The sequence below is a fragment of the Cetorhinus maximus genome, chromosome 25, assembly GCF_964194155.1.
Source record: "Cetorhinus maximus chromosome 25, sCetMax3.hap1.1, whole genome shotgun sequence".
Classification (NCBI taxonomy): Eukaryota; Metazoa; Chordata; class Chondrichthyes; order Lamniformes; family Cetorhinidae; genus Cetorhinus; species Cetorhinus maximus.
The window spans coordinates 12181726-12208804 of NC_135903.1; the positions used below are offsets into that span (position 1 = coordinate 12181726).

General features: G+C 41.3%; 1 protein-coding gene across 8 annotated transcripts in view; it reads left to right on the plus strand.

Annotated features, from left to right (window-relative positions):
* Positions 1–559: 559 nt before the first annotated feature.
* The window catches only part of LOC144667894 (ATP-citrate synthase), an 80605-nt gene continuing 54085 nt past the window's right edge, over positions 560–27079 (plus strand). For 5 of the 8 annotated variants that reach the window (XM_078529470.1, XM_078529474.1, XM_078529475.1 and 2 more), the window contains exons 1-4: positions 565–701; positions 17483–17569; positions 23232–23407; positions 26644–26766. In XM_078529470.1, the coding sequence (XP_078385596.1) occupies positions 23249–23407; positions 26644–26766 (282 nt within the window). In that variant the 5' untranslated portion in view covers positions 565–701; positions 17483–17569; positions 23232–23248. Of the gene's footprint in view, positions 702–17482; positions 17570–23231; positions 23408–26643; positions 26767–27079 lie in introns of all 8 variants that reach the window. The other 3 variants (XM_078529471.1, XM_078529473.1, XM_078529477.1) reach the window with 1 other exon arrangement.

Sequence of the window (27079 nt, forward strand, 5' to 3'; positions counted from 1 at the left end):
CTTCAATTATGGAGAGAGAATGGATGCACTGGGGTTGTTCTTCTTGGGTGAGAAAGGTTAAGGGGAGATTAATATGTGTTCAAAGTCATGAATGTTTTTGATAAAATAAACAAGGAGTAAAACAAATCTACGCAGCGAGCTGTTGTGATCTGGAATGCACTGCCTGAAAGGGGGTGGAAGCAAATTCAATTATAATTTTCAGTAGAGAATTGAATAAGTGCTCGAAGGGAAAACATTTGCAGGGCTATTAGGAAGGAGCAGGCGGGTGCGACTAGTTGGATCGTTTTTTTGCAAAGAGCCAGCACAGGTACAATGGGCTGAATGACGTCCTACATTATATCCAGGATCTTTCCCGGACTCTAACGTATGATGTTTAGTAATTTTCCACAAACCCTGGACGTTCGCGCAGTGCGCTGTGGGAGTTGTAGTTCAGGGAGTGAGCCCCCACGCAGGCCCACCGCGAGAGAAAGACTACAACTCCCAGCGTGCATCTGATCCAAGATGGCTCCTGCGCGTGTATGGAGAGGGGGTGGGGGCAGTCAGGCGGGCGGTGGGCGTTCACGTGATGCCGCGTGAGCCAATCAGCGGGCCGGAATGACTGATCAGCAGATGGTGAGGCGAGAGGCCGGGTCCGCCTCAGCCTTCCAGAGCCTGCTAAAGGATTGCGCTCAGAGCGGCTGCACCGAGCGGGGAGACAGCAGGTGAGGCAGGCCAGAGCGGCGGGCAAGAAAAGGCAGCGACTTGCGGTGCAGAGCCCGGTGGGTGTGTGAGGCGAGGCCGCGGCCTGTGGAAGGCCGGAGCCTGGGGGCTGCCATGGCTACAGCCCCCGGGAAGGGACCACCGCCGTGTGCCGCAGCAGCACTGGGCTGGATAGAAGCCAACTCCAGTGCAGCCTGACTATAAACCCTTGCAGTTTTTTTGGGGGCTCAGTAGCTCCTGTGATTTTGTTCTAGAATTTCTCTGATCATTAGAAGCAGTTTCTAGCTTAACCAGAGCGCACACATTTTAAAATAATGGACAAAAGAACCAGGTGGGAGGGAAAATAGAGGGAATTATTTTTACTCAGTGAGTTGCAATCTGGAATGTGCTGCTTGAAAGGGCGATAGAAGCAGATTCAATAACAAATTTCGAAAGGGAATTGGATAACCATTTGAAAGGGAAAGATTTACAGGGCAAGGGGGAGAGGGTGAGACTATTTTTTTTTACAAAAGAGCTGGCACAGACACGATGGGTCCTTTTGTGTGATTCTCTCTTCAATGTAATTTCTGTGCTTTATCACTTGTACAGTTTAATACCTCCAGTTGGCAGAAAAAAGAACCCATTCATCCTAATTATAGTGTTTTTAAAATTTCGTTCCAGAGGAGAATTTCAGTTTTTATTTGGCTTAGACACAGGGTTTCAGTGAATATTGAACCCTCTTAGAAACTAAGTTTGACTGTAATGTAAAAGCTCAAAGTTATGTTGTTTAATTTCTGGTAAAAATTATTTCTAATCTTTTATGTGAGTGCTGCATATTGTTAGTTGTGCCTCAGTGGGAGCATGCTCATGTCTGTCAGTAGGTTGTGGGTACTAGCCTCACTCCAGAGACTTGAGGCTGGCACTCCAATGTAATAGTGAATGTTGCAATGTTGAAGGTGCTGACTTTCAGGTGAGATGTTAAACAAATGCCCTGTCTTCCCTCTTGGGTGGTTGTAAAGTTCCTATGGCACTATTTCTTCTGCGTATTCTGGCCAATAAATTACTAATTTTACTTGGCTGTTATCGCAAATTGCTTACTGTGTTCACTACTTAACAAAAATGATTGCACTCCTAAAGTAGCGTGCTTTGGGATTACTGGAACTTGAAAAAGCTACAATATAAATGAAAGTATTTGGTTTGTAAGGGTTAAAATGACAGTCAATCAATGCTAAGGATTCATGTTTTCATTCTAACTGAGCCTGTTCACAAAAAAAAGTATGCTGAAATATTTGATTAGCTGTGGATACTAGGAATTCTGTGCAGATGAGGCTGAGCAAAATGATAGTCATATGTTTTTGCTGCAGGATGTTGAAAGCATTTGCTCCATAAAAATATGTTGGGGGCATCATTTTGTTTGGAATTGGGAACATAGGCTATGCAATACAGCATATACTAATGGGTGAAACTTGCATTCTTCTGGTTTACTGTGTCTCTTATTTTTATGTGGATTAGTATAGCTGATTAGTATCAAGATTGATCTCAGATTTCAAGGAGGTGTGGCACAAATTGCAGTAGGAGTTCATCACTGACCAAGATTTGTAGATTTGTAGAAACGTTAACTGTGTTCCTCTCTGCAGATGCTGCCAGAACTGCTGAGTTTTTCCAGGTATTTTTGTTTTTGTTTTGGATTTCTAGCATCCGCAGTTTTTTGATTTTATGATTTGTAGTTGATGCACTGAGCTTTAAACACTCATCCCCTTCATCAATTGATACAGGATAGTAGTTTATGGCTGCTTAGCGTACACTCTGTCACTGCCGTTTCAACACACATCTGCCCAGGGAGCTGCCAAGTAAGTCATGAACAACTTAAGAGGAAAAATAAATATTGCACCATGGCAGGCTGCAACCTTTGTTCTTTATGCGTTATACTTTGCACATAATTAGAACAACCAGTACTCTGAAATCGGTAAACAGAGTGGGATCCAGGGCAGCTCGTTGAAATGGATTTCTGATAACAGCCAGCAACAGGTTGTTTCTGCTGAGTTTTTCCAGGTATTTTTGTTTTTGTTTTGGCTTTCCAGCATCAGCAGTTTTTTGCTTTTATCTACAGGTTGTTTCCTGTTGCTTCAGTATACCTAAATGAGGTGCTGAATCCTTTTTAAATATAAAATGTGGAGCTGTTTCTGAGAAGGGTTGTAAAATCAGCAGGGAATCAGCACTGCTTATTTGTTTTGAATTGTTTTCTGCTGGAAGGTTTCTGCTTTGTTTGTTGCTTTTGCTAGCATTCAGTATTTCATGAAGTTGTATGGCAGCAAGCAAGTGCAGCTGCTCTGTAATCCTTTTGGAATGAAATGTGCCTCAGTTTGTTTCTATTTTTAGACATGGCAGCCACCAAACCATACTGCTTTATTTAATATTGGACTTGTACATGAGTGAGAATGTATTGTTGACTTAGCTTTGTAGAAGTTCCCTCTTATTGGCAATGGTTGAATCATGTGTATATTGTAATATACAAGGATTATATATAATGAGGCTACAAATATCCTGCTAGTACATTACAATACAATTGTCAGCTCTTCCCATTGATGCTTATCCCCCTGAGGAATAGACAGCAAAAAACAGTTGTTCAAATGGTTCTGATAACTTTGAAATCATCAAATTCCTTTTTTATCATGTAGTTTCTTCCCTCACTTGTCTAGCTTTAAGGTTCAAGATCAGATGGCATTTACAGTACAGAAACAAGCTATGCAAATCAAATTGTAAAATTTATTCCAAATTCTGATAATTCTTAGATGTGGAACAGCAACTATAATAAACTGCTGGCAACTATGTGCAGAATAGCAATCCTCTAAGCTGTCACATTCTCAGACAGAAACACCTCGTACGGAGGAAAAGCTACATAAATGCTGTGGTTACATGGCATAGGCAAGAGATTAAGGGTTCTGTTCTGTTGAAGGGTCATGTGGACTCGAAACGTCGACTCTTCTCCACCGATGCTGCCAGACCTGCTGAGTTTTTCCAGGTAATTCTGTTTTTGTTTTGAATTTCCAGCATCCGCAGTAGTTTTTTGTTTTTATTAAGGGTTCTATGGTGCATGACTTGCCTTCTGACTCCCCAAAGCCATTCTACCACCTACAAGGCACAAGTCAGGAGTGTGTTTGAATACCCTCCATTGTCTGGATGAGTGCAGCTCCAGCAACATTTGGAAAACTTGACCATCCAGGACAAACCAGCCTGCTTAGGTGGCACTTCATCAACCAGCTCAAACACCCAGTCCCTTCACCACTGGCGCACTGATGACAGTGTCTAATCATCTGTTAGGTGCATTGCAGCAAGGCACCAAGGCTTTTTTGACAGTACCTCCCAAACCCCTGACCCCCACCATTTGGAAAGACAAAGGCAATAGGTGCAAGGGTACATCACCTCCAAGTCGCACACTGTCCTGACTTGGACATATATCATCATTCCCTCATAATTCCTGGGTCAAAATTGTGAAACTCCCTCTAACAATATTGAAACATTTTCATCAGATGCTGCAGTTCAAGAAGGTGATCCAGCACCACCTTTTTCCAACAGCAGCTAGGGTTTGAAAATAATGCCAGTCTCGCCAGTGATGCTCACACCCGAAAGAATGATTGGAAAATGGACCAGTATAGTGTTGCTTTCTTAAGCTTCTACTTGAAATTTTGTTCTTTGCCCTGCAACCTCTTTTCTTCCCTCCACTCCTCAGAGATATACTGTAACCCTTCATTTCTGTGATGTGCTCTATGCGGCAGCTGCTCTGAAAACTCCCGAGGAGGTAGGATTTACTGTTCAGGAGTCCTGTACTTTGCCTTGATGCCTGTAACCTTGGGTCTATTCGTGTCATTTTCTGTTGTGGACTGGACTGGTATCCCAGACCAACCTGTTCTTTACGAGGTGTTTCTGTCTGAGAATTTGGTAGCTTTGAGAATTGCTATTCTGCAACTAGTTGCCAGCAGTTTTTTTATTTATAGTTGCTGTTCCACATCTAAGAGAATTATCAGAATTTGGAATAAATTTTACAATTTGATGATTTGCATAGCTTGTATCTGTACCGTAAACGCTATCTGATTTTGAAACTTAAAGCTAGACGAGTGGTTAACCATGTGTGTATCCTTGCTACTCCTTGCTTTAAAATCAGTTGCCTATCACCTAAACTTTTCTCTGCAGCTGTTGTATTGTTACTGTTGTGTTGCTGGGATTTGACTGAAGTGTATCAGTGGGTATTTAATATGTTTACTATATGTTCATTTGAACTGACAAACGGAACAGTTGAATAAATCCTAAATTAAACTAGAAACTGTTGTAAATACTCAACATGTCAGGCAGAATCTTTGGGAAGAGGAAGGTAGTGTTATCTATCAGGTCGTTGACCAATCAGAAGAGCTGTAGATCCTTTGGTTCCACTTTGAGCTAATAACATTAGGGATGGATTGAAGTGTGCTTACTGCAACGTGTATTGATCAGACCCTACCTAGAGTATAAACTTCAGGAAATATATTTTGGCCTTGGAGGAAGTGCAGCACAGACTCACCAAAATGACACTAGGGCTGAAAGGGTTAAATTGAGGATAGGTTGCATAAAGTTGGCTTGTGTTTCCTTGAGTTTAGAAGGGTAGGGGATCTAATCAAAATGTTTAAAATGATAAATCGATTTAATGAAGTAGATGCAGAGAGGTACTTTCATTTGGGGGCATAATCCCAAAATTTTAGTTTCACTTAGGAATGAAATCAGAAATCACTTTCTCAGTGGTTAATGGAAATCTGGATCTCATCCCTTAGAAGGCCATGGATACTGGGGGACAGTTGAAATCTTAGGCAGTGGGTTCAAGTAACATCCTAAGAGTCATAGTTTTTTAAGTGAGAATATCCAAGGTTATGGATTGAAGTGTGTTTTCAACCATGGTTTGATAGATTGAAGTATGTTTTCAACCATGGTTTGATAGAATGGAAGAATAGGTTCGAGGAGTTGAATGGCTTCCTGCTGTTTGTATGAACCCAAGGCAGTGTAACTTGTTGCCTGCTGTCTTGACCTTTTCCCAAATATCTCTTTAAGAAAGGATTATATTTATAACCACCCTAGTCGTCTTTCAACTTTGGGCATTCTATTCCCATTTTGTTCCACTTCCATGTTCTGTTTTTCTGTGCCCGGTTGTTTGGAGGAATGATAAATTTACAGCAGACGTTTCCTTTGCTTTGTCCTGTGTCACTGCTGCTAGGATTCTACAAGTGCTGATGTATGCTGCCATCCATCCAAAATCAAAAGTTTGGGATTTCTGCTGCCCTCTAATTTTCTTGTTTGAAAACAAATATAAAAAAAAACTAATAGATTCATTAAAATTCAATTCTGTCACTAATATAGTTTGTTGAAATTTGGAGCTAGGATTTTGAAGACCTTATTTATAATTTCTTCCACCCTCTTCCTTGACTGCTTTGGAGGGCGTTTTCGGTAAGAATGCACACTGGTCTTTGGAGCCACTGATTACTTCCTGTTGTCTTCTGTGTTCTTTACAATAGATGGTTTAACTACAAGAGTGAACTTAAAAGGGAAGGCAATGATCATTTTTCCTGCATAAATGTTCCTGGTTGCCTTGTGGTCTTTGCATGCAACTTTGAAAAATAATTAAGATAAAAGGAAAATACTGTGGATGCTGGAAATCTGAAACAAAAACAAAAATAGCTGGAACAACTCAGCAGGTCTGACAGCATCTGTGGAGAGGAATACAGTTAACGTTTCGAGTCTGTATGACTGTTCATCAAAACTAAGGAAATATAGAAATGAAGTGAAATATAAGCTGGCTGAGGGGGGTGGGACAGGTAGAGCTGGATAGAGAGCCAGTGATAGGTGGAGGCAAAGAAGAGATTGCCAAAGATGTCATGGACAAAAGGACAAAGGGGTGTTGACGGTGATGATATTAGCTAAGGAATGTGCTAATAGTGACATTAAGGGTAGAAAGGACGAGCAAGTGACAGCCCTCGTGGGGACGGGGTGAGGGGAAGGGATTGAAATTTCGACCTATTTCGATCCCTTCCCCCCACCCCACCCCTACTAGGGCTATCTGTCACTTGCTCAACCTGCTTTCTACCCTTAACGTCACCATTAGCACATTCCTTAGCTAATATCACCACTGTCAACACCCCTTTGTCCTTTTGTCCATGACATCTTTGGCAATCTCTTTGCCTCCACCTATCACTGGCCCTCTATCCAGCTCTACATGTCCCACCCCCCTCAACCAACTTATATATTTCACCTCATTTCTATATTTCCTTAGTTCTGATGAAGAGTCATACAGACTCGAAACGTTAACTGTATTCCTCTCCGCAGATGCTGTCAGACCTGCTGAGTTTTTCCAGCTATTTTTGTTTGTGTTTGAAAAAATAATTGCCTGTTTGTCTCAATTTTTTTTTATGAACATAGGTTTGTGGATACTGCTAATAATAATTCAATGTCATGGTTATGTTGTTTAGTAAAATTAGTCAGCCTGTTAGCAGAAAATTGGCTGTTAAATCCATGGACCTGATTTCAGTGCATTACTAAGGAAAATATCACTCTCACTTCCCTTCAAATTAACGTTCCCACAGCTTCCAAGAATTAATTTTATAAAGGTATATGTTTATAAAGTATTTATTGGAGGAATAGACTTTTATAGAAAGCACTTGTTCGAATAAAACACTTTGTGTGTGGGTGTTTGGGGGGGGGGGGGGGGGGTGCGTGGGGGTGGGGGCTGTAAAGTACGGGTTGTGTTTTTAAGTGTTAGTACCTGGAAGAGAACAACTGGATTAATCTTCCAGATGGAATCTTAGGTTAATACTTCAGGTGAAGCCCTACTGTCTTCTGTGTCAGCTGTTGACTGATCTGTCTTGCCTATACAACATTTGCTGTGTTTTGTTTGGTACCAGTCTCCAACCCAAGAGAAAGAAATCCCCGTAATTCAGCAAAAGATCAAACACTCAAGACATTTCAAAAATAATTCCTGGAAACAGACATTGGATTGAAAGCAAACACTTCATGTTAAACAGTTTGCATAGTTCGCATTAGTCATTGGGAGCAAGAACCCTAGTCAATTATTCATCTTTGCCCACAGGTATTAGCCATTTCTTGTCATTTCTGGCCAGGAATTGAACGTGGTACTCAGCTTTACTTTAGGCAGTGCCTTCGTTAACTGAGCCTTCAGAAACTCCTTCGCATTCCCAGCATTATAGCATACAGTATATCTGCAATAAGTTAATAAATTTAGTGGGAACAAGAATCCTGGTCAGTTGTTCATGTTTTGTTTCATGTTTGCAGCTTTGCATCTTTTATTTGCATCTTGCTGTGCAACAGCATTCTTGTTTTATTGGCTTGGTTTGGTCTGACATGACCTGCAATGTCTGTAGCTCCAGCTGAGGTGGTCAGCAAAATCTGCCCAGATCTGGACTTGACATTGCACAACAGACCTCTTAAGTACTTGTCTTCTCTGGAGATTAGTCAACAGAGCAATCTTAGTCGTGTGGTATGTTCTCATTCCCTTTCCAAAGGAAGTGATTGGTACATTTCCTAAATACATTACTAAATTTATTAACTTATTGCAGATATACTGTATGCTATAATGCTGGGAATGCAAAGGAGTTTCTGAAGGCTCAGTTAACGAAGGCACTGCCTAAAGTAAAGCTGAGTACCACGTTCAATTCCTGGCCAGAAATGACAAGAAATGGCTAATACCTGTGGGCAAAGATGAATAATTGACTAGGGTTCTTGCTCCCAATTACTAATGCAAACAATGCAAACTGTTTAACATGAAGTGTTTGCTTTCAATCCAATGTCCATTTCCAGGAATTATTTTTGAAATGTCTTGAGCGTTTGATCTTTTGCTGAATTACGAGGATTTCCATGATGTAATTCCTTCTCTTGGGTTGGAGACTGGTACCGTTTGGTCCAGAAAAGCAATAATTCTGTGTGGCTTGGTTCAAAGGATTGTCTGGGAAAGTTTTTTTGCTAAATCTGCTGTCTTGATTTGTTAAGGGGTGCTGAATATGGACGTGGAAAAAGCTTTGAATTTCTTGAGCAGCCAAGATGTTGAAGGGCACCAAAACGTAGATTCTGGCTAAGGCCCAATCTGCATCATGTGACACTGTAAAGTATTGTTGCCATCATCTGCAATATGGGCATCATCTGATTGTATGTGTATTGTCAAGCTCATATGATTGGCAGGGCCTAGTAATAAATCCTAAACCAGTCTGAATCATTGATTATCTAAATTGTGGAATAAAATGCAGAGCTAGAGAAGTTTATACTCGATATTCAAGTAACCCTGGCAGAGACACAGCGCAGGGATAAAGGGCAGGTACTCTAATTGGCAGGATGTTGCTTGTGGTGCCCTGCAAGAATGTGTTGGGGCCTCAACTATCCAGCCTTAGAAGATGAATAGAAAGCCCACACATCCAAATTTGCCAATGACACAAAGGCAGTATTGTAAACAGTGTAGATGGAAGCATAAAATTACAAAGCTATTGATACATTAAGTGAATGGGTTAATGGATTTCAGTGTAAGTAACTGTGAGGCCTTCCTCTTTGAACCCTGAGGATAGAACAGGTGAAATGGTGAAAATCTACAAACAGTGGTGATCCAAATAAACTTGGGGGTCCAGATATATCAATCATTAAAATGCCGTGGAGGTACAGAGCATAATCAAAAAAATGAGAGGAATGCTGGCCTTCAAATCTTCTAGAATACAAGGGGTAGAAGTCTTATTTCAGTTCTGGTTAAACCACACCTTAGGAAGGAAATATTGGTCTTGGAGGGAGTGCAGAGTTATCTCTATCCCCCTATTTTGTCTCCGTTTCTTTGCATGTTTGGTTTTTCTTTTTCGCTTTCAGACAGTAGAACACCTGCTCTAGGCACATTTTTTCTTGCCCCATCACCATCCCCTTTGACCCTGTAAGACTAACTCTTCCATCGTTCAATCTGTCTGTCTTCCACCCTATCATAGACTTTCCTTTTGTCCTTGTCTCACCCTGCCCTTGCTCAAAACCTATTGCAGCTTTAACTCAGCTATTTGTAATCTATATCAATGACTTGGATGAGGGGACTGAGTGTATGGCAGCTAAATTTTCCAATGACACCTTAACAGATGCTGTCTGACCTGTTTTATTTCAGATTTCTAGAATCCACAGTAATCTGCTTTTCGATGAGTGATTATGGCTCCAGATTCATTTCCATATTTGGTATTTTTTGGAGTGTAAATAAAGAGTTGCCTCTTTGGGTAGGGCAGCTGTGAAAAGTTGTGGCTTTTGCTCGAATATTTTTTTTGAATACAAATGTGATTCTTTTTCCTCCTCTGTCACCCTCCACCCCAACCCAGCATCAGTATGGCATTTCCATTTCCTAAGTCTTGAGGTTTGCACGAAACCAGTCTTTTCTGCTTCATGCTGAATTAGGAATAATTTGTGCCCATTTCCTGTAAATATTGCAAAGTAATTTATCATGAGGAGCCTAATGAGTGAAGAGGCTTTCATTGCACCAGCAATGTTAACATTTTTATTCTATTTTTTTATTCATTCATGGGATGTGGCCTTTGCTGGATAGGCCAGCATTTATTGCCCATCCCTAATTGCTCTTGAGAAGGTGGTGGTGAGCTTAGTACTTGAACCACTGCAGTCAATGTGATGTAGGTACACCCACAGTGCTTTTAGGGTGGGAGTTCCAGGATTTTGACCCAGCAACAGTGAAGGAATGGTGATATATTTCCAAATCAGGATGGTGAATGGCTTGGAGGGGAACTTCCATGTGTCTGCTGCCCTTGTCCTTCTAAATGGTAGTGGTCGAGGGTTTGGAAGGCACTGCCTAAGGAGCCTTGGTGAATTCCTGCAGTGCATCTTGTAGATAGTACACACTGCTACTACTGTGTGTCGGTGGTGGAGGGAGTGAATGTTTGTGGATGATGTGCGAATCAAGCAGGCTGCTTTGCCCTCGATGGTGTCAAGCCCCTTGAGTGTTGTTTGAGTCGCACTCATCCAGGCGAGTGGAGGGTATTCTTTCACACCTCTGAGCTCATTTACAAATTCCTCCAAAGCCTCTCTCCTCCCTCCTAAAGCCTTCCAAGATCTCTGCGCTCCCCCAATTCTGGTGCCTCATGCTCTCAACAGCTGCACTATTGGCGGCTGTGCCTTCTGCTCCTGGGCCATAAACTCTGGAATTCCTTCTCTAAATGCTTTGGCTCCTCTGTTAATATCTCCTTAGATGGATGTGTCAAATTTTGTTTGACGAAGGTGTGAAACACCTTTTGTGTGTTATCGGAACGTGGTAGTTAGGAGCAGGCGTGGGCCATTCTGTCCTTCAAACTTGCTCCATCGTGTGATAAAACCATTACTGATCTGGTTGTGGTCTCAAATCCACTTTCCTGTTTGCCCTCCATAACCCTTGACTCTATCAAAAATCTATCCAACTTAGCCTTGAATAAATTCAATGACCCAGCCTCCAGTATTTTCTGGCGAAGAGAATTCCATAGACTATTGAGCCTCTTGAGAGAAAAACATTCTCCTCTCCCCATCTTAAAAGGGAGCCCTCTTATTCTTAAATTGTGTCCCCAAGGCACGCACACACGCATGCAAGAGGAAACATCCTCCCTATATCCAAGCTGTCAAGCCTGCTCAGGATCTTGTATGTTTCAAAAATATCACCCCTTATTCTTCTAAACTCCAATGGGTATAGGCCCAACCTGATCAACCTTTCTTAAGATAAGCCCTTAAACCCAGGAATAAACCAAGTGAACCTTCTATGAACTGCTTCTAAATAATTTATATCTTTCTCAAATAAGGAGACCAAACTGTACACAGTACTCCACTATACTAAAGGTGCTAAATGCATGCCAGTTGCCCTTGTGAGCCAATGGTCACAGACCTAGAACTACTTACAAACATACAGAATAGGAACTCAAGTAGGCCATTTGGCCCCTTGAGTCTTCTCTGCCATTCAATAAGAGCATGGCTGATCTGTTTGCCTTTTGTGTTCTACATTCCCAGCTACCCCGATAACCTTTGGTTCCCCTGCCTAACAAGAATCTGTCCACATTTGCCTTAGAAAAAGAAAATTCAATGACCCCGCCTCCACTGCCTTCTGAAGCAGAGTGTTCCAAAGTCACGCAACCCATTGAGAAAAAAATTCTCCTCATCTCTGTGCTAAAAGGGCAACACCTAATTTTAAAACAGTGCCCCCCCCCCCCGCCCTCCCCAGTTCTGGACTCACCTTCTAGAGGAAACATCCTTTCCACATCTAACTTGTCAAGACCATTCAGGATCTTATGCTTCAGTCAAGTCATTCTTTTAAACTCCAGTGGAAACAAACCCAGCCTGTCCAACCTATCCATATAAAACAACCCACTCAGTTTGGGTATCAATCTAGTAATCCACCTCTGAACCGCCTCCAACACATTTACATCCTTCCTTAAATAAGGAGATCAAAACTCCACACAGTATTTGTGATAAGGTCTCATCAATACCCTGTATAACTGGAGCATGACAGCATTACTTTTATGTTCAATTCCTCTTGTAATAAAGGATAGCTTTCCATTAGCCGCCTTGATTTCATGCTGTACCTGCATACTAATGTTTTGCGACCCATGCATGACAACACCTAGATCCCACTGCACCTCAGAATTCTGCAGCCATTCTCTGTTTAAGTAACACCGTTTTTTTTATTCTTGCTGCCAAAGTGAACAACTTCATATTTTCCCACATTATAGCCCATTTTCCAGGTTTTTGCCCACTCATTCAACTTATCTATATCCGTCTGCAAACTCTGTCATCTTCACAATGTACATTCCTACCTCTCTTTGTGTCATCTGAAAATATAGCTACTGTGCCTTTGCTCCCCTCATCTAAGTCATTGATATAAATTGTAAAAGGTTGAGGCCCCAGCATGGATCCCTGCAGGACTCCACTAGTCACATCGTGCCAATTAAACAAAGACCCATTTATGCATGCTCTGTTTTGTGCCAGCCCTTCTCTATCCAGGCTAATATGTTACCCCCTACACCATGAGCTTTTATTTTCCTCAATAACCTTTGATGGGGCACCTTATCAGATGCCTTCTAGAAGTCCAAGTATAGTACATCTACAGGCTCCCCTTTATCCATAGCACATGTTACTCCTTCAAAGGACTCTAATAAATTGGTTAAACAAGATTTTCCTTTCACAAAACTATGCTGACTTTTTCTGACTACCTTGTGTTTTTCTAAGTGCCCAGCTATAACCTCTTGATCATCTCTTAACATCTTCCCTATGACAGATGTCAAGTTAACTGATCTATAGTTTCCTGTTTTATGCCTCCCTCCCTTCTTGAATAGAGGGGTTATATTTGCTACTTTCCAGTCTGATGGAACCTTTCCAGAATGTAGGGAATTTTTGAAAATTAACACCAACGCATCTACCACCTCTTTAGCCACCTCTTTTAAGATCCCAGGATGAAGCTCATTTGGGCCCGGAGACTGGTCAGCCCGCAGCTCCATCAGTTTGTTCAGTACCACTTCCCTAGTGATTATAATTTCAAAGTTCCTCTCTCCCCTCCACCTCCTGATTTACAGCTATTACTCAAATGTTTTTTATATCCTCTACAGTGAAGACAGAAGCAAAATATTTGTTCATTTCATCCACCATGTCCTTATTATCTACTATTAACTCTTCATTCTCACTCTCTAGAGGACCAACACTCACTTTACCTAAACAAAAACAAAAATACCTGGAAAAACTCAACAAGTCTGGCAGCATCTGCGGAGAGGAACACAGTTAACGTTTCGAGTCCGAATAACCCTTCGACAGAACTAAGTAAAAATAGAAGAGAGGTGAAATATAAGCTGGTTTAAGGGGGAGGGGGGGGGGGTGGGACAAGTAGAGCCAATGATAGGTGGAAATAACCAAAAGATGTCACAGACAAAAGGACAAAGAGGTGATGATATTATCTAAGGAATGTGCTAATTAAGGGTAGAAAGCAGGACAAGCAAGGTACAGATAGATAGCCTTAGTGGGGGTGGGGTGGGGTGAAGGAATCGAAAAAGGCAGAGATAAAACAGTGGATGGAAATGCATTTACAAATAATGGACTAGTCACTTTACAGCCTTCCGGACTGAATATTGAGTTCAACAATTTTAGATCATGAACTCTCCTCCATCCCCACCCCCTTTCCGATTTCCCCCACCCGCCCCCTTTTTTTCCAATAATTTATGTAGATTTTTCTTTTCCCACCTATTTCCATTATTTTTAAATGTATTTCCATTATTTTTAAATGTATTTCCATCCATTGTTTTATCTCTACCTTTTAGCCTTTTTCGATTCCTTCACCCCACCCCACCCCCACTAGGGCTATCTATCTGTACCTTGCTTGTCCTGCTTTCTACCCTTAATTAGCACATTCCTTAGATAATATCACCACCTTCAACACCTCTTTGTCCTTTTGTCTGTGACATCTTTTGGTTATCTCCATCTATCACTGGCTGTACTTGTCCCACCCACCCCTTAAACCAGCTTATATTTCACTTCTCTTCTATTTTTACTTAGTTCTGTTGAAGGGTCATTAGGACTCGAAACGTTAACTGTGTTCCTCTCCGCAGATGCTGCCAGACTTGCTGAGTTTTTCCAGGTATTTTTTGTTTTTGTTTTGGATTTCCAGCATCCGCAGTTTTTTGCTTTTACTGACTCTACCTACTTTTCCTGTTTAAATACCTGTAGAAATTCTTGCTATCCACTTTACATTTCCAGCTATCTTTCCCATATACTCTAATTTCTTTCTCCTGATTAACCTTTTAGTCATTCTCTGCCATTCCTTATATTTTGACCAATCATTTGACCTGCCACTCACCTTTGTGCAGTTATATGCTTTTTCCTTAAGTTTGATGCTTTCCTTAACTTCTTTAGTTAACCATGGATGGTAGGTCTTCCTTTTAGAAATTTTCTTTATAGTAGGAATATACTTATTCCGAGTATTCTGAAAAAATCCCCTTTAAATGTCTGTCACTGCTTCTCTATTGATCTATCCCCTAGTCTAGTATCCCAGTTAACTTCAGGTAGCTCAGCTTTCATGCCCACATAGTTGTCCTTAATTAAGTTTAAAATACTAGTCTTAGACCCACTCTTCTTCCTTTCAAACTGGGTGTAAAATTCAATCATGTTGTGGTCGCTGCTACCTAGGGGTGCCTTCACTCCGAGGTCATTAATTAACCCTGCCTCACCACACAATACCAAGTCTAATATAACCTGCTCTCTGGTTGGTTCCACAACATGCTACTCTAAGAAACTATCTCGAAAGCACCCCTATGAACTCCTCATCCAGGCTATTACTGCCAATCTTTGATTTTTCCAGTTTATATATAGATTAAAGTCACTCATAATTATTGCCGTCCCTTTATCACAAGCACCCAATATTTCTTCTTGTATAGTTTGTCCTGTGTTGTGGTTACTGTTAGGGGGCCTGTAGACTACTCCCACAAGTGACTTCTTTCCTCATCTCCACCCAAACTGATTCTACATCCTGATCTCCTAAACCAAGGTAATCTCTAACTATCGCACAAATGCTATCCTTGATTAACAGTGCTACCCCTGCACTTCTACCTTGCTTCCTATTCTTCTGGAAGATCATATACCCCTCAACATTCAGGACCCAATTCTTGTCACCCTGCAGCCACATCACCGTAATGGCTATCAGATCAGATTTATTTATTTCAATGTGCACTATCAATCTGTTTACTTTATGAATGTTACACGCATTCAGATGTAGAGCCTTTAGTTAAGTCTCTTTGTTATCTTTGTGATATCTAGACTTGATTCTTGGTGCATTCTTAGGTTTTTTTTCTCTTTGTCCCTTCCTACCATTCTCCGACCCTCATTCCCCATATTATTTTCCTCTCTTAGCTTGTCTCTGTTCTTTGATATACCACATCTTTCCACATTTGATCCCTTGCTCCCACTATTTAGTTTAAAGCCCTCTCTAACAGCTAACCTGCCTTTTAACAGTAGGATTATTACTGCTGCAATATTGATCCCCTGGTCCTTGAGTGACTTTTCTTCCTCATGTAAACATATAAGATTTCTGCCTTCCTAAACCACATCCCTACCACCTTGCGAAATACCACAAGCTTAATTTGATCTTTGCTTTGTTTTTTGAAACCCACACTTGTCGTATATCAGATTTCCCTGTTCCATTGTTTTCTTCTGTCTTGAAAGCTCTGACTCATGCTGGTAGAATTGCACAAAGGTCCAGCTCTGAAGAAGAGTCATATGGACTCAAAACGTTAACTCTGTTTCTCTCTCCACAGATGCTGCAAGACCTGCTGAGCTTTTCCAGCATTTTCTGTTTTAATTTCAGATTTCCAGCACCCACAATATTTTGCTTTCATATTTGTATAGAAGTCCATCAGCTTTCCCAAATGCTCTGTCATGTTAGTGTTGCAAGGCTGTTTTGGCTGTGGATGTCTGTTTTATCTAGTCTTTCATTGAGGGACTGAGTAGTGGTCTGATCATTCACTTAGTTGGCAAGCTTTGTGTGATGACCCAAGGAATAACACATAGGACGACATCATTATGATTTAAAGTTACAATAAGGTCATTTGCATATAAAGGGTTAACATGCTCCCCGTTCAGTCCATTCCCTTTGATTGGAGCGTTATTTACATCATTGTGCACAAATAAGTAATGGCAAATCTATACTGCATAATGAAATACATGTGCTTTGGAGCTATTTGTTGAAGCATTTACATGGTAGAAGGTAGGGCAGAATAAAATGTAACTTGACAGGGTGTAACAATAGGTAAAAGCAAAATACTGCGGATGCTGGAAATCGGGTAAATAAAAACTGAAAATGCTGGAAAAACTCAGCAGGTCAGGAGAGAGAAACAGAGTTAGCGTTTCCGCATCTGTATGACTCTTCAGAGCTAAAGGGAAGTAGAAATGTGATGAAATTTATACAGTTTAAGGGGGGTGGAGCAGGTGAAGCTGGATAGGCCAGCGATAGGGGGGGGCTGTGGAGAGATTGACAAAGATGTCATGGACACAAGGCAAAGGGAGTGTTAAAGGCCATGGTAAGGGCTAAACAAGGTGCTGATAGTGGCATAAAGGTAGAAAGCAGAATGTGTGAATAGCAGAACAAGGGTCAGCAGCCTGTGAACAAGGAACAGATAGCCCTTTGGTACATTGGCTTATCAAAAGCCAATCTTGCCTTATTAAACTGGCAATGGCCCTGGGGACAAGGAGATTTTCTGGTTTACTTTTGTTCTGTTCTGTTTGCTCCAATAACTGCTTATTCTCCCTCTTGATAAGGGAGCATTCTCCCTCTTGATAAGGGAGCAATTGCAAGGTGAATGCTGGTTCACTGAGCTGTCTTGACAACTTATTGTGGTACTGGGTCATATATAAACGGAAGATCCAAGGTTACATCCTTGGTCGATGCTGTTAGCTAATATCGGCTAGTGAAGTGCATCAATTAATCTCTGCTTTCCTGGGCTAAAGAGGAAGTAATAATTAGCCAAGATGGGAGATTGGGTATCACAGTGAGTTAATAAGGACTCTGACTAGTGTCAAAATCAAAACGGAAGTATGTTTTGTCTTGGTATAAAGGTGCTTATGTGAAATTAGTCTTGAGTATTCTCTTTCAAGTTCTTCCTACAGAATAAATCTAGCCTTAAATCACAGAATTGTTACAGCACAGAAGAGGCTATTCGGCCCATCGTGTCTGTACCGGCTCTCGGAATGAGCAATTTATTTAGCGCCATTCTCTCACCACCTTCTCCTTGTAACCCTGCACATTCTTCCTTTTCAGGTAACAGTTTGATTCCGTTTTGAATGCTTCAATTGAACCTGCCTTCACCATATTCTCAGGCAGTGTATTCCAGACCTTTACCGCTCGGTACGTGAAAAAGTTTTTTCTCCTATCGCTCTTGCTTCTTTTGCCAATTATTTAAAATCTGTGCCCTCTCATTCTTGATTCTTTCATGAGTAGGAATAGTTTCTCCTTATCTACTCTGGACAGACCCCTCATGATTTTGAATACCCTTTGCTAATCATTGACATATTAGAAATTTGATAAGCCAGTCAGGCTGAAGGATAGTCAAAACAAAAATAAAAATACCTGGAAAAACTCAGCAGGTCTGGCAGCATCTGCGGAGAGGAACACAGTTAACATTTCGAGTCCGTATGACTCTTCATTCTGTTGAAGAGTCATACGGACTCAATGTTAACTGTGTTCCTCTCCGCAGATGCTGCCAGATCTGCTGAGTTTTTCCAGGTATTTTTATTTTTGTTTTGGATTTCCAGCATCCGCAGTTTTTTGCTTTTATCTTAAAGGATAGTCAATCTCAAATGGAGGGGGAAAAGCCAGCCAGCAGTAGGGGCTGATCTTGAGTTAGGGACTGAGCTAACTGTTGGACCTGAGGGAGACCTAGCCTGTTATATCTGACCTGGGATTGCTTAGTTCTGACACCAGGTGTCTGTAATGGAAATTTTCATTCGCTAGCATGAAATACTGCCCCTTTGCTGTAAATAAGACCCCCCCCCCCCCACAGTGGTGATGCTGTAGTGCCTCAAATCCTTGACCAGCACTGGAGAAGAACCCTTGCAATGCAATCAGCTCTTTCGCTGCTTCCCAAATTACTTAAGTTTTGTTATTTAGCTAGAAATATAAAATCAAAATATTTAAGAAAAAGGACAAGGTGTATAACTTGGTGATTGAATGCCTTGAGCTTGGTCTTGACTTCAACCAATTTAGTAATAACCAGTTTAGTATTCACCAATTGTGCTCAGGTGTAAACTATTTGATATTGTGCATCCTTTATACAAAATGCTAACCCATTTTCTGTGTTTTAGGCTGACTCAGTTCTGTCTTATTCCTCTTAGCAGTATTTGTTTTCCTTTTATCTACAAGTATTTAACACAACTGTTGCTGTTGGAAGTGATACTCTGAATGATTGTGGCTTCTGTAACTTGACTGATAAGTTGAACAAACCAGCAGAATGATTTAGCAGTAGCCACTTGGAAGAGGGGAGTATGTATCTCCTTATCATTCAAGGCTAAACAGCTATGACTGCATGCTCCCAGCTCTATAATATTGATACTACAAGGACGGACACGCAATGCAGTGCAACATTTATCTCTCTCTTTGGAGGCAAGATATTTATCGAATTTCATAGAATTCTTTTTTAAACAACTGGCCTCAGTTGTTTGACATGCACAAATGTTACAATTATATAAATAATATTTTTATATCTCATGGAAACATCTTAAAATGCTTCACATAGTGAATTTATTTGAAATGCCTTCTTTGGGGAAATTTTATGTTGAAGTATTGTGGTAAAAATAACTTGTTTTCAGTTCACATTTCAAAGTTTGGTTATCTACTTCTGAACCAGCAGCAGTGTGAGAAATGTTAACTAGTGGGTCTTTATATAGTCTTGTGATTATATAAACTTATACCTAATTTTGTTAAGTTTATTTTAGCTGTCAAACTCTGAATTACATTTTTAAAAAGCCCAAATATTCCGATCAGGGTCGGCACCCCTGTTTTGATCCTGATCCAACCAAAGAAAGCATCCGCTTACCTTCCTCTAATTTTTCTGGCCAATCTTCTGCTGGGGTATCCTGCTGAGCTTGGTTAGTGCAGGAAAGCTTGGAGATGCCAGTGAAGAGAATCCATGCAGAAACCATTTGTTTTTGCTGCCGTATTCTGGTAAGTGATCGCTAACACACTGTAATCTTTGAGACAATAAGCAGCTTTGCAGTGTGTTAGTGAATGAGTGTTGTAGGGTGGGCGAAGTAAGGGGGTAGAGTGGCAAGGGGTTGGCAAGGCCAGGCCAGTGGAGTGTCGGGTGGTGGTGGCTGGTCAGGTCAGTTGTGGGAGGTGGGGGTTGTGGTGGATGGCAGGAGCCTCAGTTGTATAGTTACCCAGGAGTTACACTAGGATTCTTCTGGCTAATATTTCCTGTGTAACTATCTGGGTAAGTAAGCCAGAACCATCCAAAGTCTCTGACTCTAACTCCGAGTAGGAAACTTTTTTCGGAGGATCCTGGGGAGCAGAGGAATTGTCCGTTGGAAGTTCAGACTTCCCAGGCAATTGCTGCGGAGTGACTGCACTGGGACTTCCAAGCGTCCTGTAGCATGTCTCTGATCTGGAGACCGTAGGATCTGTGTCAAAATTGCCTTTTTATCTTTTTATTCCATGATTGCCAAAGCACATTTGTGATTAATTAACTGGGTTAACTATGCAAAATAAGAGCTCATGGCATTGGGGATAACATATTAGCATGCATGGAGGATTGCTCAGCTGAAAGGAAACGGAGAGTAGCTAAAAAGAAATGGAGAGTAGGCATAAACGGGTCATTTTTGGGTTGGCAAGATGTGACGCGTGGAGTGCCACAGGGATCAGTGCTGCGACCTCCACTATCTACAATTTATATCAATGATTTGGATGAAGGGATCGAATTTATGGTTGCTAAATTTGCTGATGACACAAAGATAGGTGGGGAAGTAAGTTTTGAAGTGGAGTCTGCAAAGAGATATAGTTAGGTTAAGTGAGTGGGCAGAAATATGGCAAATGGAGTATAATGTGGGAAAATGTGAACTTGTCCACTTTGGCAGGAAGAATAGAAAAGCAGCATACTATTTAAATGGGGGGAGATTGCAGAACTCTGAGGTACAGAGGGATCTGGGTGTCCTGGTACATGAATTGCAAAAGGTTGGCATGCAGATACAGCAAGTGATTAGGAAGGCAAATGGAATGTTGTTGTTTATTGCAAAGGGAATGGAATATAAAAGTAGAGATGTTTTGATACAGTTGTACAGGGTGTTGGTGAGACCACATCTGGAGCACTGTGTACAGTTTTGGATTCCTTATTTAAGAAAGGATATAAATGCATTAGAAGCAGTTCAAAGAAGGTTCACTCGATTGATACCTGGGGTGGTGGTGGGGTGCGCGTTGCTATCTTACGAAGAAAGGTTGGACAGGCTGGGCCTGTATGCACAGGAGTTTGGAAGACTGAGAGGTGATCTTATTGAAACATATAAGATCCTGAGGAGACTTGACCGGGTGGATGCTGAAAGGATGTTCTCTCTTGTGGGAGAGACTAGAACTAAGGGACACAGATAAAAATAAGGGGCTGCTCATTTAAGATGGAGATGAGAAGAAATTTTTTCTCTTGAGGGTTGAGAGCCTTTGGAACTGTCTTCCTTAGAGAGTGATGGAGGCAGGGTCATTGAATATTTTTAAAGCAGAGATACTTGACTTAGCAAGGGAGTCAAAGGGTATCAGGGGTAGGTGGGAGTTGAGGCCACAATCAAATCAGCCATGATCTTACTGAATGGTGGATCAGGCTCCAAGGGGCCAAATGGCTTACTGCTGCTTCTAATTTATATGTTTGTGCAGTGTGTGCGTTGTCTGATGAATGTCAGTTTCCTGTGACAGCAAATAGTATTTTCTTCCTCCACTGACTTCCCCCTGTACTATATACCACTGAGTGCTTTGGTTATTAATGACCTGTCTGCTTGCTTACACTTACACTTTGTCTGCTAATTACCAGAGAGAGGTATGGAAAAGTTGATTCAGCAAATATATTAAAAAAAACTTTATCTTCATGCTTTTCCCTTTTGAGAGTAGAATGAAACCGTGGAAGGATTCACAAATGTTACATTGCAGAAGGAGGCCATTCAACCCATTGTTTCTGCACCAGCTCTCCGAATGAGCAATTCACTTAGTGCCATTCTCCCCTCTTCTTCCCATGCACGTTCTTCCTTTTTTAGATAATTGTCTAATTCGCTTTTGAATGCTTCAGTTGAACCTGCCGCCATCACACTCGGGCAGTGCATTCCAGATCTTAACCACTTGCTGCATGAAGAAGTTTTTCCTCATGTTGCTTTGCACCTTTCACTAAGTTAGTTAAACACGATTTTCCCTTAAACCCACAGTCTGACAGGCCATGACATTAAGAACAATTAGGAGCAGGAGAAGGCCTCGAGCTTTCTCCATTTGATAAGATAATTGCTGATCTGATTGTGACCTGAACTCCTTTCCTGTGCGTACTTGCACCCCTCCCTGCCCCCCCCACAACCCTCAAGACCCTTGTCGATCAAAAAACTATCTAACTCGGCCTTGAATATATTCAATGACCTGGCCTCCCCTGCTGCCTGGGGAAGAGCATTGTACAGACTAACTACCTTCTGAGAGAAAAAAAAATCTCTCTCGGTCTTAAATAGGCGACCTCTAATTTTTAAACAGCGTCCTTTAGTTCCAGACCCCCTCACGAGGGGAAGTATCTTCTCGGCACACACCCTGCCTCATCCCCTCAGGATCTTATATGTTTCATGAGCATGAGCTTTCCTTCCATGAGCCTTAATCAACTTCATTAGTCGATAGGATGGTTAGTGCTTTGTGCACGGACATTTTCTAGGTTCAAATAAGCTGAACGATGATGGGTGGGGAGGAGGTGGGGTGCTGGGGATTATTCACATTGGGTGAATGCAAGGATCCCTTTGGATGCCAATCTAGAATTGAGCCAGAGCTCTGCCCCTACTCAATAGGGCTGCCTACAGTCGGGTTTGAACCATGCATCTTTTGGACATTAATGTGGGGGAGTATATTGCCTGTTCACTTCAATTTAAAACTCACTGGGATCATTGAACTGAGAAGCATTGAGATGAAGTACTGGGGGCTACATGTCTTTTCCTGGGGGTGGGAACAATCTGAGGGGATAAATTTAAGAGAATTACACAACAATGAACTGTACATTCACAGACATCACTACATTGTGATCTCAGACCAATAGCTGCACCGTGCAATTCTCAGACCAAAGCATCTAAATGTGATTAATACTGTAGCAATTGGGTAGCCCTGCACTTGCAAGCTGCATCCCTGGTTTACTCTTGAAATAATAAATTTAGCAGCTTGAATCTTTTAATATTTTGGCGCACCTTAATTGGGCACTTCTTAAAAAATAGTGTTTGACTGAAGTGCAATGTCAAGTCTAGCAGTGTGTAGCAACCTCCAAAGTATCTCTCGGACAGGTTAAAATTGAAGTCATATGGCCGCTTTTGCTGGGAGTGTAACTGGACCCTGGATATGCACAGTTGACCATCCTATGTTTAACTTATTGATCAAAAAGCATTCTGGTGAAGCAGTTAAATTGAATTTCACATGATTCTGATCATGGATGTTGAGTGCTTAGTGTACAGCATTCACTATAATGCACCACTACAGATTCAGTCTTGAGTCAAATAAACCCCTTCTGCTTTCATCGTAATGATATAACTTGGAACAATCATGAAGATATTCTTGAGAAGATGAATCTGTGGATCTTGTGTTGCAAAGACTCGAGGGTGAGAGCAGTAAAATCACAGTCTGTAGCGATCCAAGTCCACAATACATTCTACTGATCCAACCTGTGTTCACCCATGGGTTGACAGCATTTTGTAAAGAGCAGAACTTTGTTTGGAATAGATGCGCTACATGGGAGTTGAAGTCACGGTACATTTTTTTCTCTCCTTTTTGTTTAAAATTGATTTACTTTTAATGTTTTTTTTTACAGTAACCAGCTAAACAGTCATGTCCGCTAAAGCCATATCTGAGCAGACTGGTAAAGACTTCCTTTACAAATTCATCTGCACAAAGGCTCCAATCCAGAACAAGTTCAAATATGCTAGACTGCGACAGGAAACCGACTGGGACCTTCTAGTCCAAGAGCACCCCTGGCTACAGACTGAGGTGACTGTGTAGGACATATTGATAGTGATGTTGTAAAATGAATTGGTTTTAGAAATGTAAATGCGAGAGAGTGAGCCGGCTTCAGTGATCAGTTATCTTGTAAATATGCAATAATTGCACAACTCCATGTCAATTTTAGAATTTATTTACAGAAGGAATTTGGATCCCCAAACCTCAAATCCATAATTGTAATGCTTCGCTTATGGAGGATTTGAATTGTATGTGATTGGGGGAGTGTTTAATTTAGGAAGGGTTCCTGTTAATGTTAAGTCGAAAGGATAGAGAATCTTTTCCCTCCTTGTCCAGTTTTATTATTTCATGGTACTTCCCCAGGTGACAGATACAGTGCTGGGATTGAGACACTTGGACTTTCAGGCACCCAGTATCTACGTCAAATGCTTCCAGGTCAAATGCATAATTGCACTTAAATGGAGAGGAAAGGGGTCTCTACTCTGCTAAGCAATCTATCTCTGCTTCCTGTACCACAGCTGTCCCATATTCCCACAACAACCAGCTGAGTAACAGTATTAAATATTAAAATTACGGACTGTTTCATGATTTAGATCCAAGCCCTGCACAGACTCACTTCATGAGGGGTCCCTGTAGTCAACAGGAAGAAGGGGCACTTATCCTATAAGATCTGGGATAGACTTGAGTGACAGTACTTTGAGGTGAAAAATTAGTACGTCGTATACTATGCCATCTGGTTCCCATGCATTCTTTTAAAGACTAATTATATTAAAGCTCGAGAGGCTGTTGGTGCGGATGGAAGTTCAAGTGTTTCATACAGAAGATTCCATGAAAGGAATTTTAAACAAAAACCCACTTCATGAAAATGCTCCAAAACCTTTGTTTCTGCAAATAAGCAGATGTTTGCATTCTGTAGTGGGTAATGAGCATATGGTGTTCATTACATACATGGTTTCCCTTGCCTTTCACCCTTTTCCCAAAAGCCACTGACTTGCTGGTTCCACTGCTGCCAGATGTCACCTGGTATCTCGCCTAAATGGCCATTCCAGATAAATTAGACTATTAAACTGAGACAGATCAAGTGCTGTTCTTGAATATCTCATTATTGCAGTTGTGAAATTGAATTCAATAAATCTGGCTGTTTGTAAACTAGGAAGATGTGGAAAAAAAATTAAAATCTGACTGCTTTGAATGCCCTTCAGGAAAGGGCGCTGCCAACCCAATGGGTTTGACCTAATACTCGAGTCACAGTGTTAATTAGAATCTTAACACCTGTCTGAAGTGGCGAGTAAAACTGAGGCCTTTTTGGGGGCAAGTTGTTATAGGGAATAAAGGCAGCCTTGTTGGCATTGCCCTTATGCTGAGGAAAAAACAAAACGAAGAAGCTACTGGCATTTCAAGAAGAGCAGGACCCTTGACTGACTTCTATTTCTTCCCAAGTACAAGGAGGCTGAGGCTAACTAAGTAATGTGCGTTCAGCTAATTCCTGGTCTTGTTCTTGTCCCTTTCAGCTTGCATGCCTACTGTTCAGTAATGCTACCCATTTTGGGCTGAGCATTTCTTTTGAACTCAGTTTCTGTCTTGAGCAAGTTGTACCTCCGCTCAAGGGAGGTGGTGGCATTGTGGTATTGTCACTCGACTAGTATTCCAGAGACCCAGGGTAATACTCTGGGGACCTGGGTTCGAATCCCACCAAGGCAGGTGGTGAAAATTTAATCCAATAAAAATTAATGATGACCTTGGAACCACTGTAGATTGTTGTTTCCTTTAGGAAGGAAGTTTGCCATCTTTACCTGGTCTGGCTCTGAACAAGGGCAATTAAGGGTGGCCGGTAAATAAATAAATAAAATAAATCTGTTGAGGTACAACGTGTACCAGGAAGGTAGCTGAAAATGTGGAAAAGCATGCAGAAGTCTTGTCCCTCTTTAGCATGTTTATTATCTCTCCCGTTCACCACCCCTTCTGGCTGAGGCCAGAAAATCTGTAGGTATAGGTGTGCACGTAAAACCACTGAACTCTAGCTTGCACACCAGCCTATGTCCATAACCAGAGTCGATTGCTCTCTGAAATATGTAGCTCAATTGATCACTGCCTACTGTACTCAAATTAAGCATGCAGCAGTGACTTATGAAAGCTTCTAAAGGTTAACAGTTTCGTATCATGCACTGGCAAGCCAGATATTTGGAAATCAGTTTGACTAATTAAATTTTCTCTGTTTAAACTCTGGACAGCCAGTAACGTCATTTTACATAAATCTTTTGATAAAATTGACTTTCGCAATTAAGCGGCTCCTGAGCCCGACCAGTTTGGCAGAAACATCATGTTGTAGTCTGAAAGCATAATTCAATTTATATTGACAATTCTGAAGCTGAGACCTTCTCAAGGTTAAGTTTGTTTCTACATCATTTTCCACAAGTTGGAATCTAAAGGATCTGGGCTGTAATCCAAATAACCAAACAGCAAAATTGCCTAGGTTCTTATACAAAAAATCTGTTTTTGTCAGGGCAGGAAGATGGTCGTGGAAAGGAGCCCTAATGAGACTTGCAGTGGATGCAGCTTTTGTTGGGGTTTGAGTTGTAAGTTGGTGCTACCATATGATTTAGCTACAAAGCACGTAAATCAAAATTTTATAAAGATCCATTTTTAACATTGGAATCTTTCACGGCCTTCATGTGTAGCAGCAAATGACTGCCCTATCTTCAATGAATTGTACTTCAGTTGAGGCCTTTCTGGATAGGTCTGGCTAATCTCTCTCTCACAAATTAAAATCCATTTAATGAAAGATTTTTTTAAAAACTTGCATTTGCATAGTGCCTTTCGCAACCTCAGGACATCCCAAAGCAGCTAATGAAATACTCTTGAAATATAGTCACTGTCACGTAGGAAGTGCAGCAGCCAACTTGCACATATTAAGCGCTCTCAAACAAATAAAATCATAACCCGATAATCTGTTTGTGATTTGGTTGAGGGATAAATACACTGCTCCCCTGCTCTTCAGATTTGTAAAAGATCCCCTGCCACTTACACTCAGCTGAGATGTGGTTCATTGGCTGTGAAGCACTTTGAGATATCTTAGGATAGGAAAAGTTCTTTACAAATGCAAGTCCTTCTGTCAAGGGAAACTATTTAACTGCAATGGTTGAAGGGATCTTTTCATTAAAATCAGAAGGGTTTTTCTCAGTTCCTTTAATATCCAAGTGCTTCATTAGAAATGTTGTTTTAATTGCCTCAACCTTACCTTTTTTTTTCCCCCCCTCACTTTTTAGCGCCTGGTGGTGAAGCCAGATCAGCTGATTAAACGTCGTGGGAAGCTGGGCTTGGTTGGAGTTAACCTGGATTTGAATGGGGTAAAGGAATGGTTAAAGCCACGACTAGGACAGGAAACAACGGTGAGTGCTGTAACTGATGTGGGGGGCAGGAGGGAGCGGTGTGTGAACAACATGACTGCAGGGAAATGTATTGCTTGATTGATCCTAACTGAGAGGAGATTTAACTTTTCTATTTCTATGACAGCGCTGATTCATTAAGATGATTCATCTTCCGTTTGATAATTAAATTGCTGCAGCAGCTTTGCAGCAAGGAAACCTGCCAGGTGGAGTTATCTTGTCCTTGTAGAAGGTTGGGCTGACATCATCCTTCAACAAGTAGGGAAACCGTGTTAGAATAAAGAGTTGCAACCTGCAGCATTAATATAGATTATGG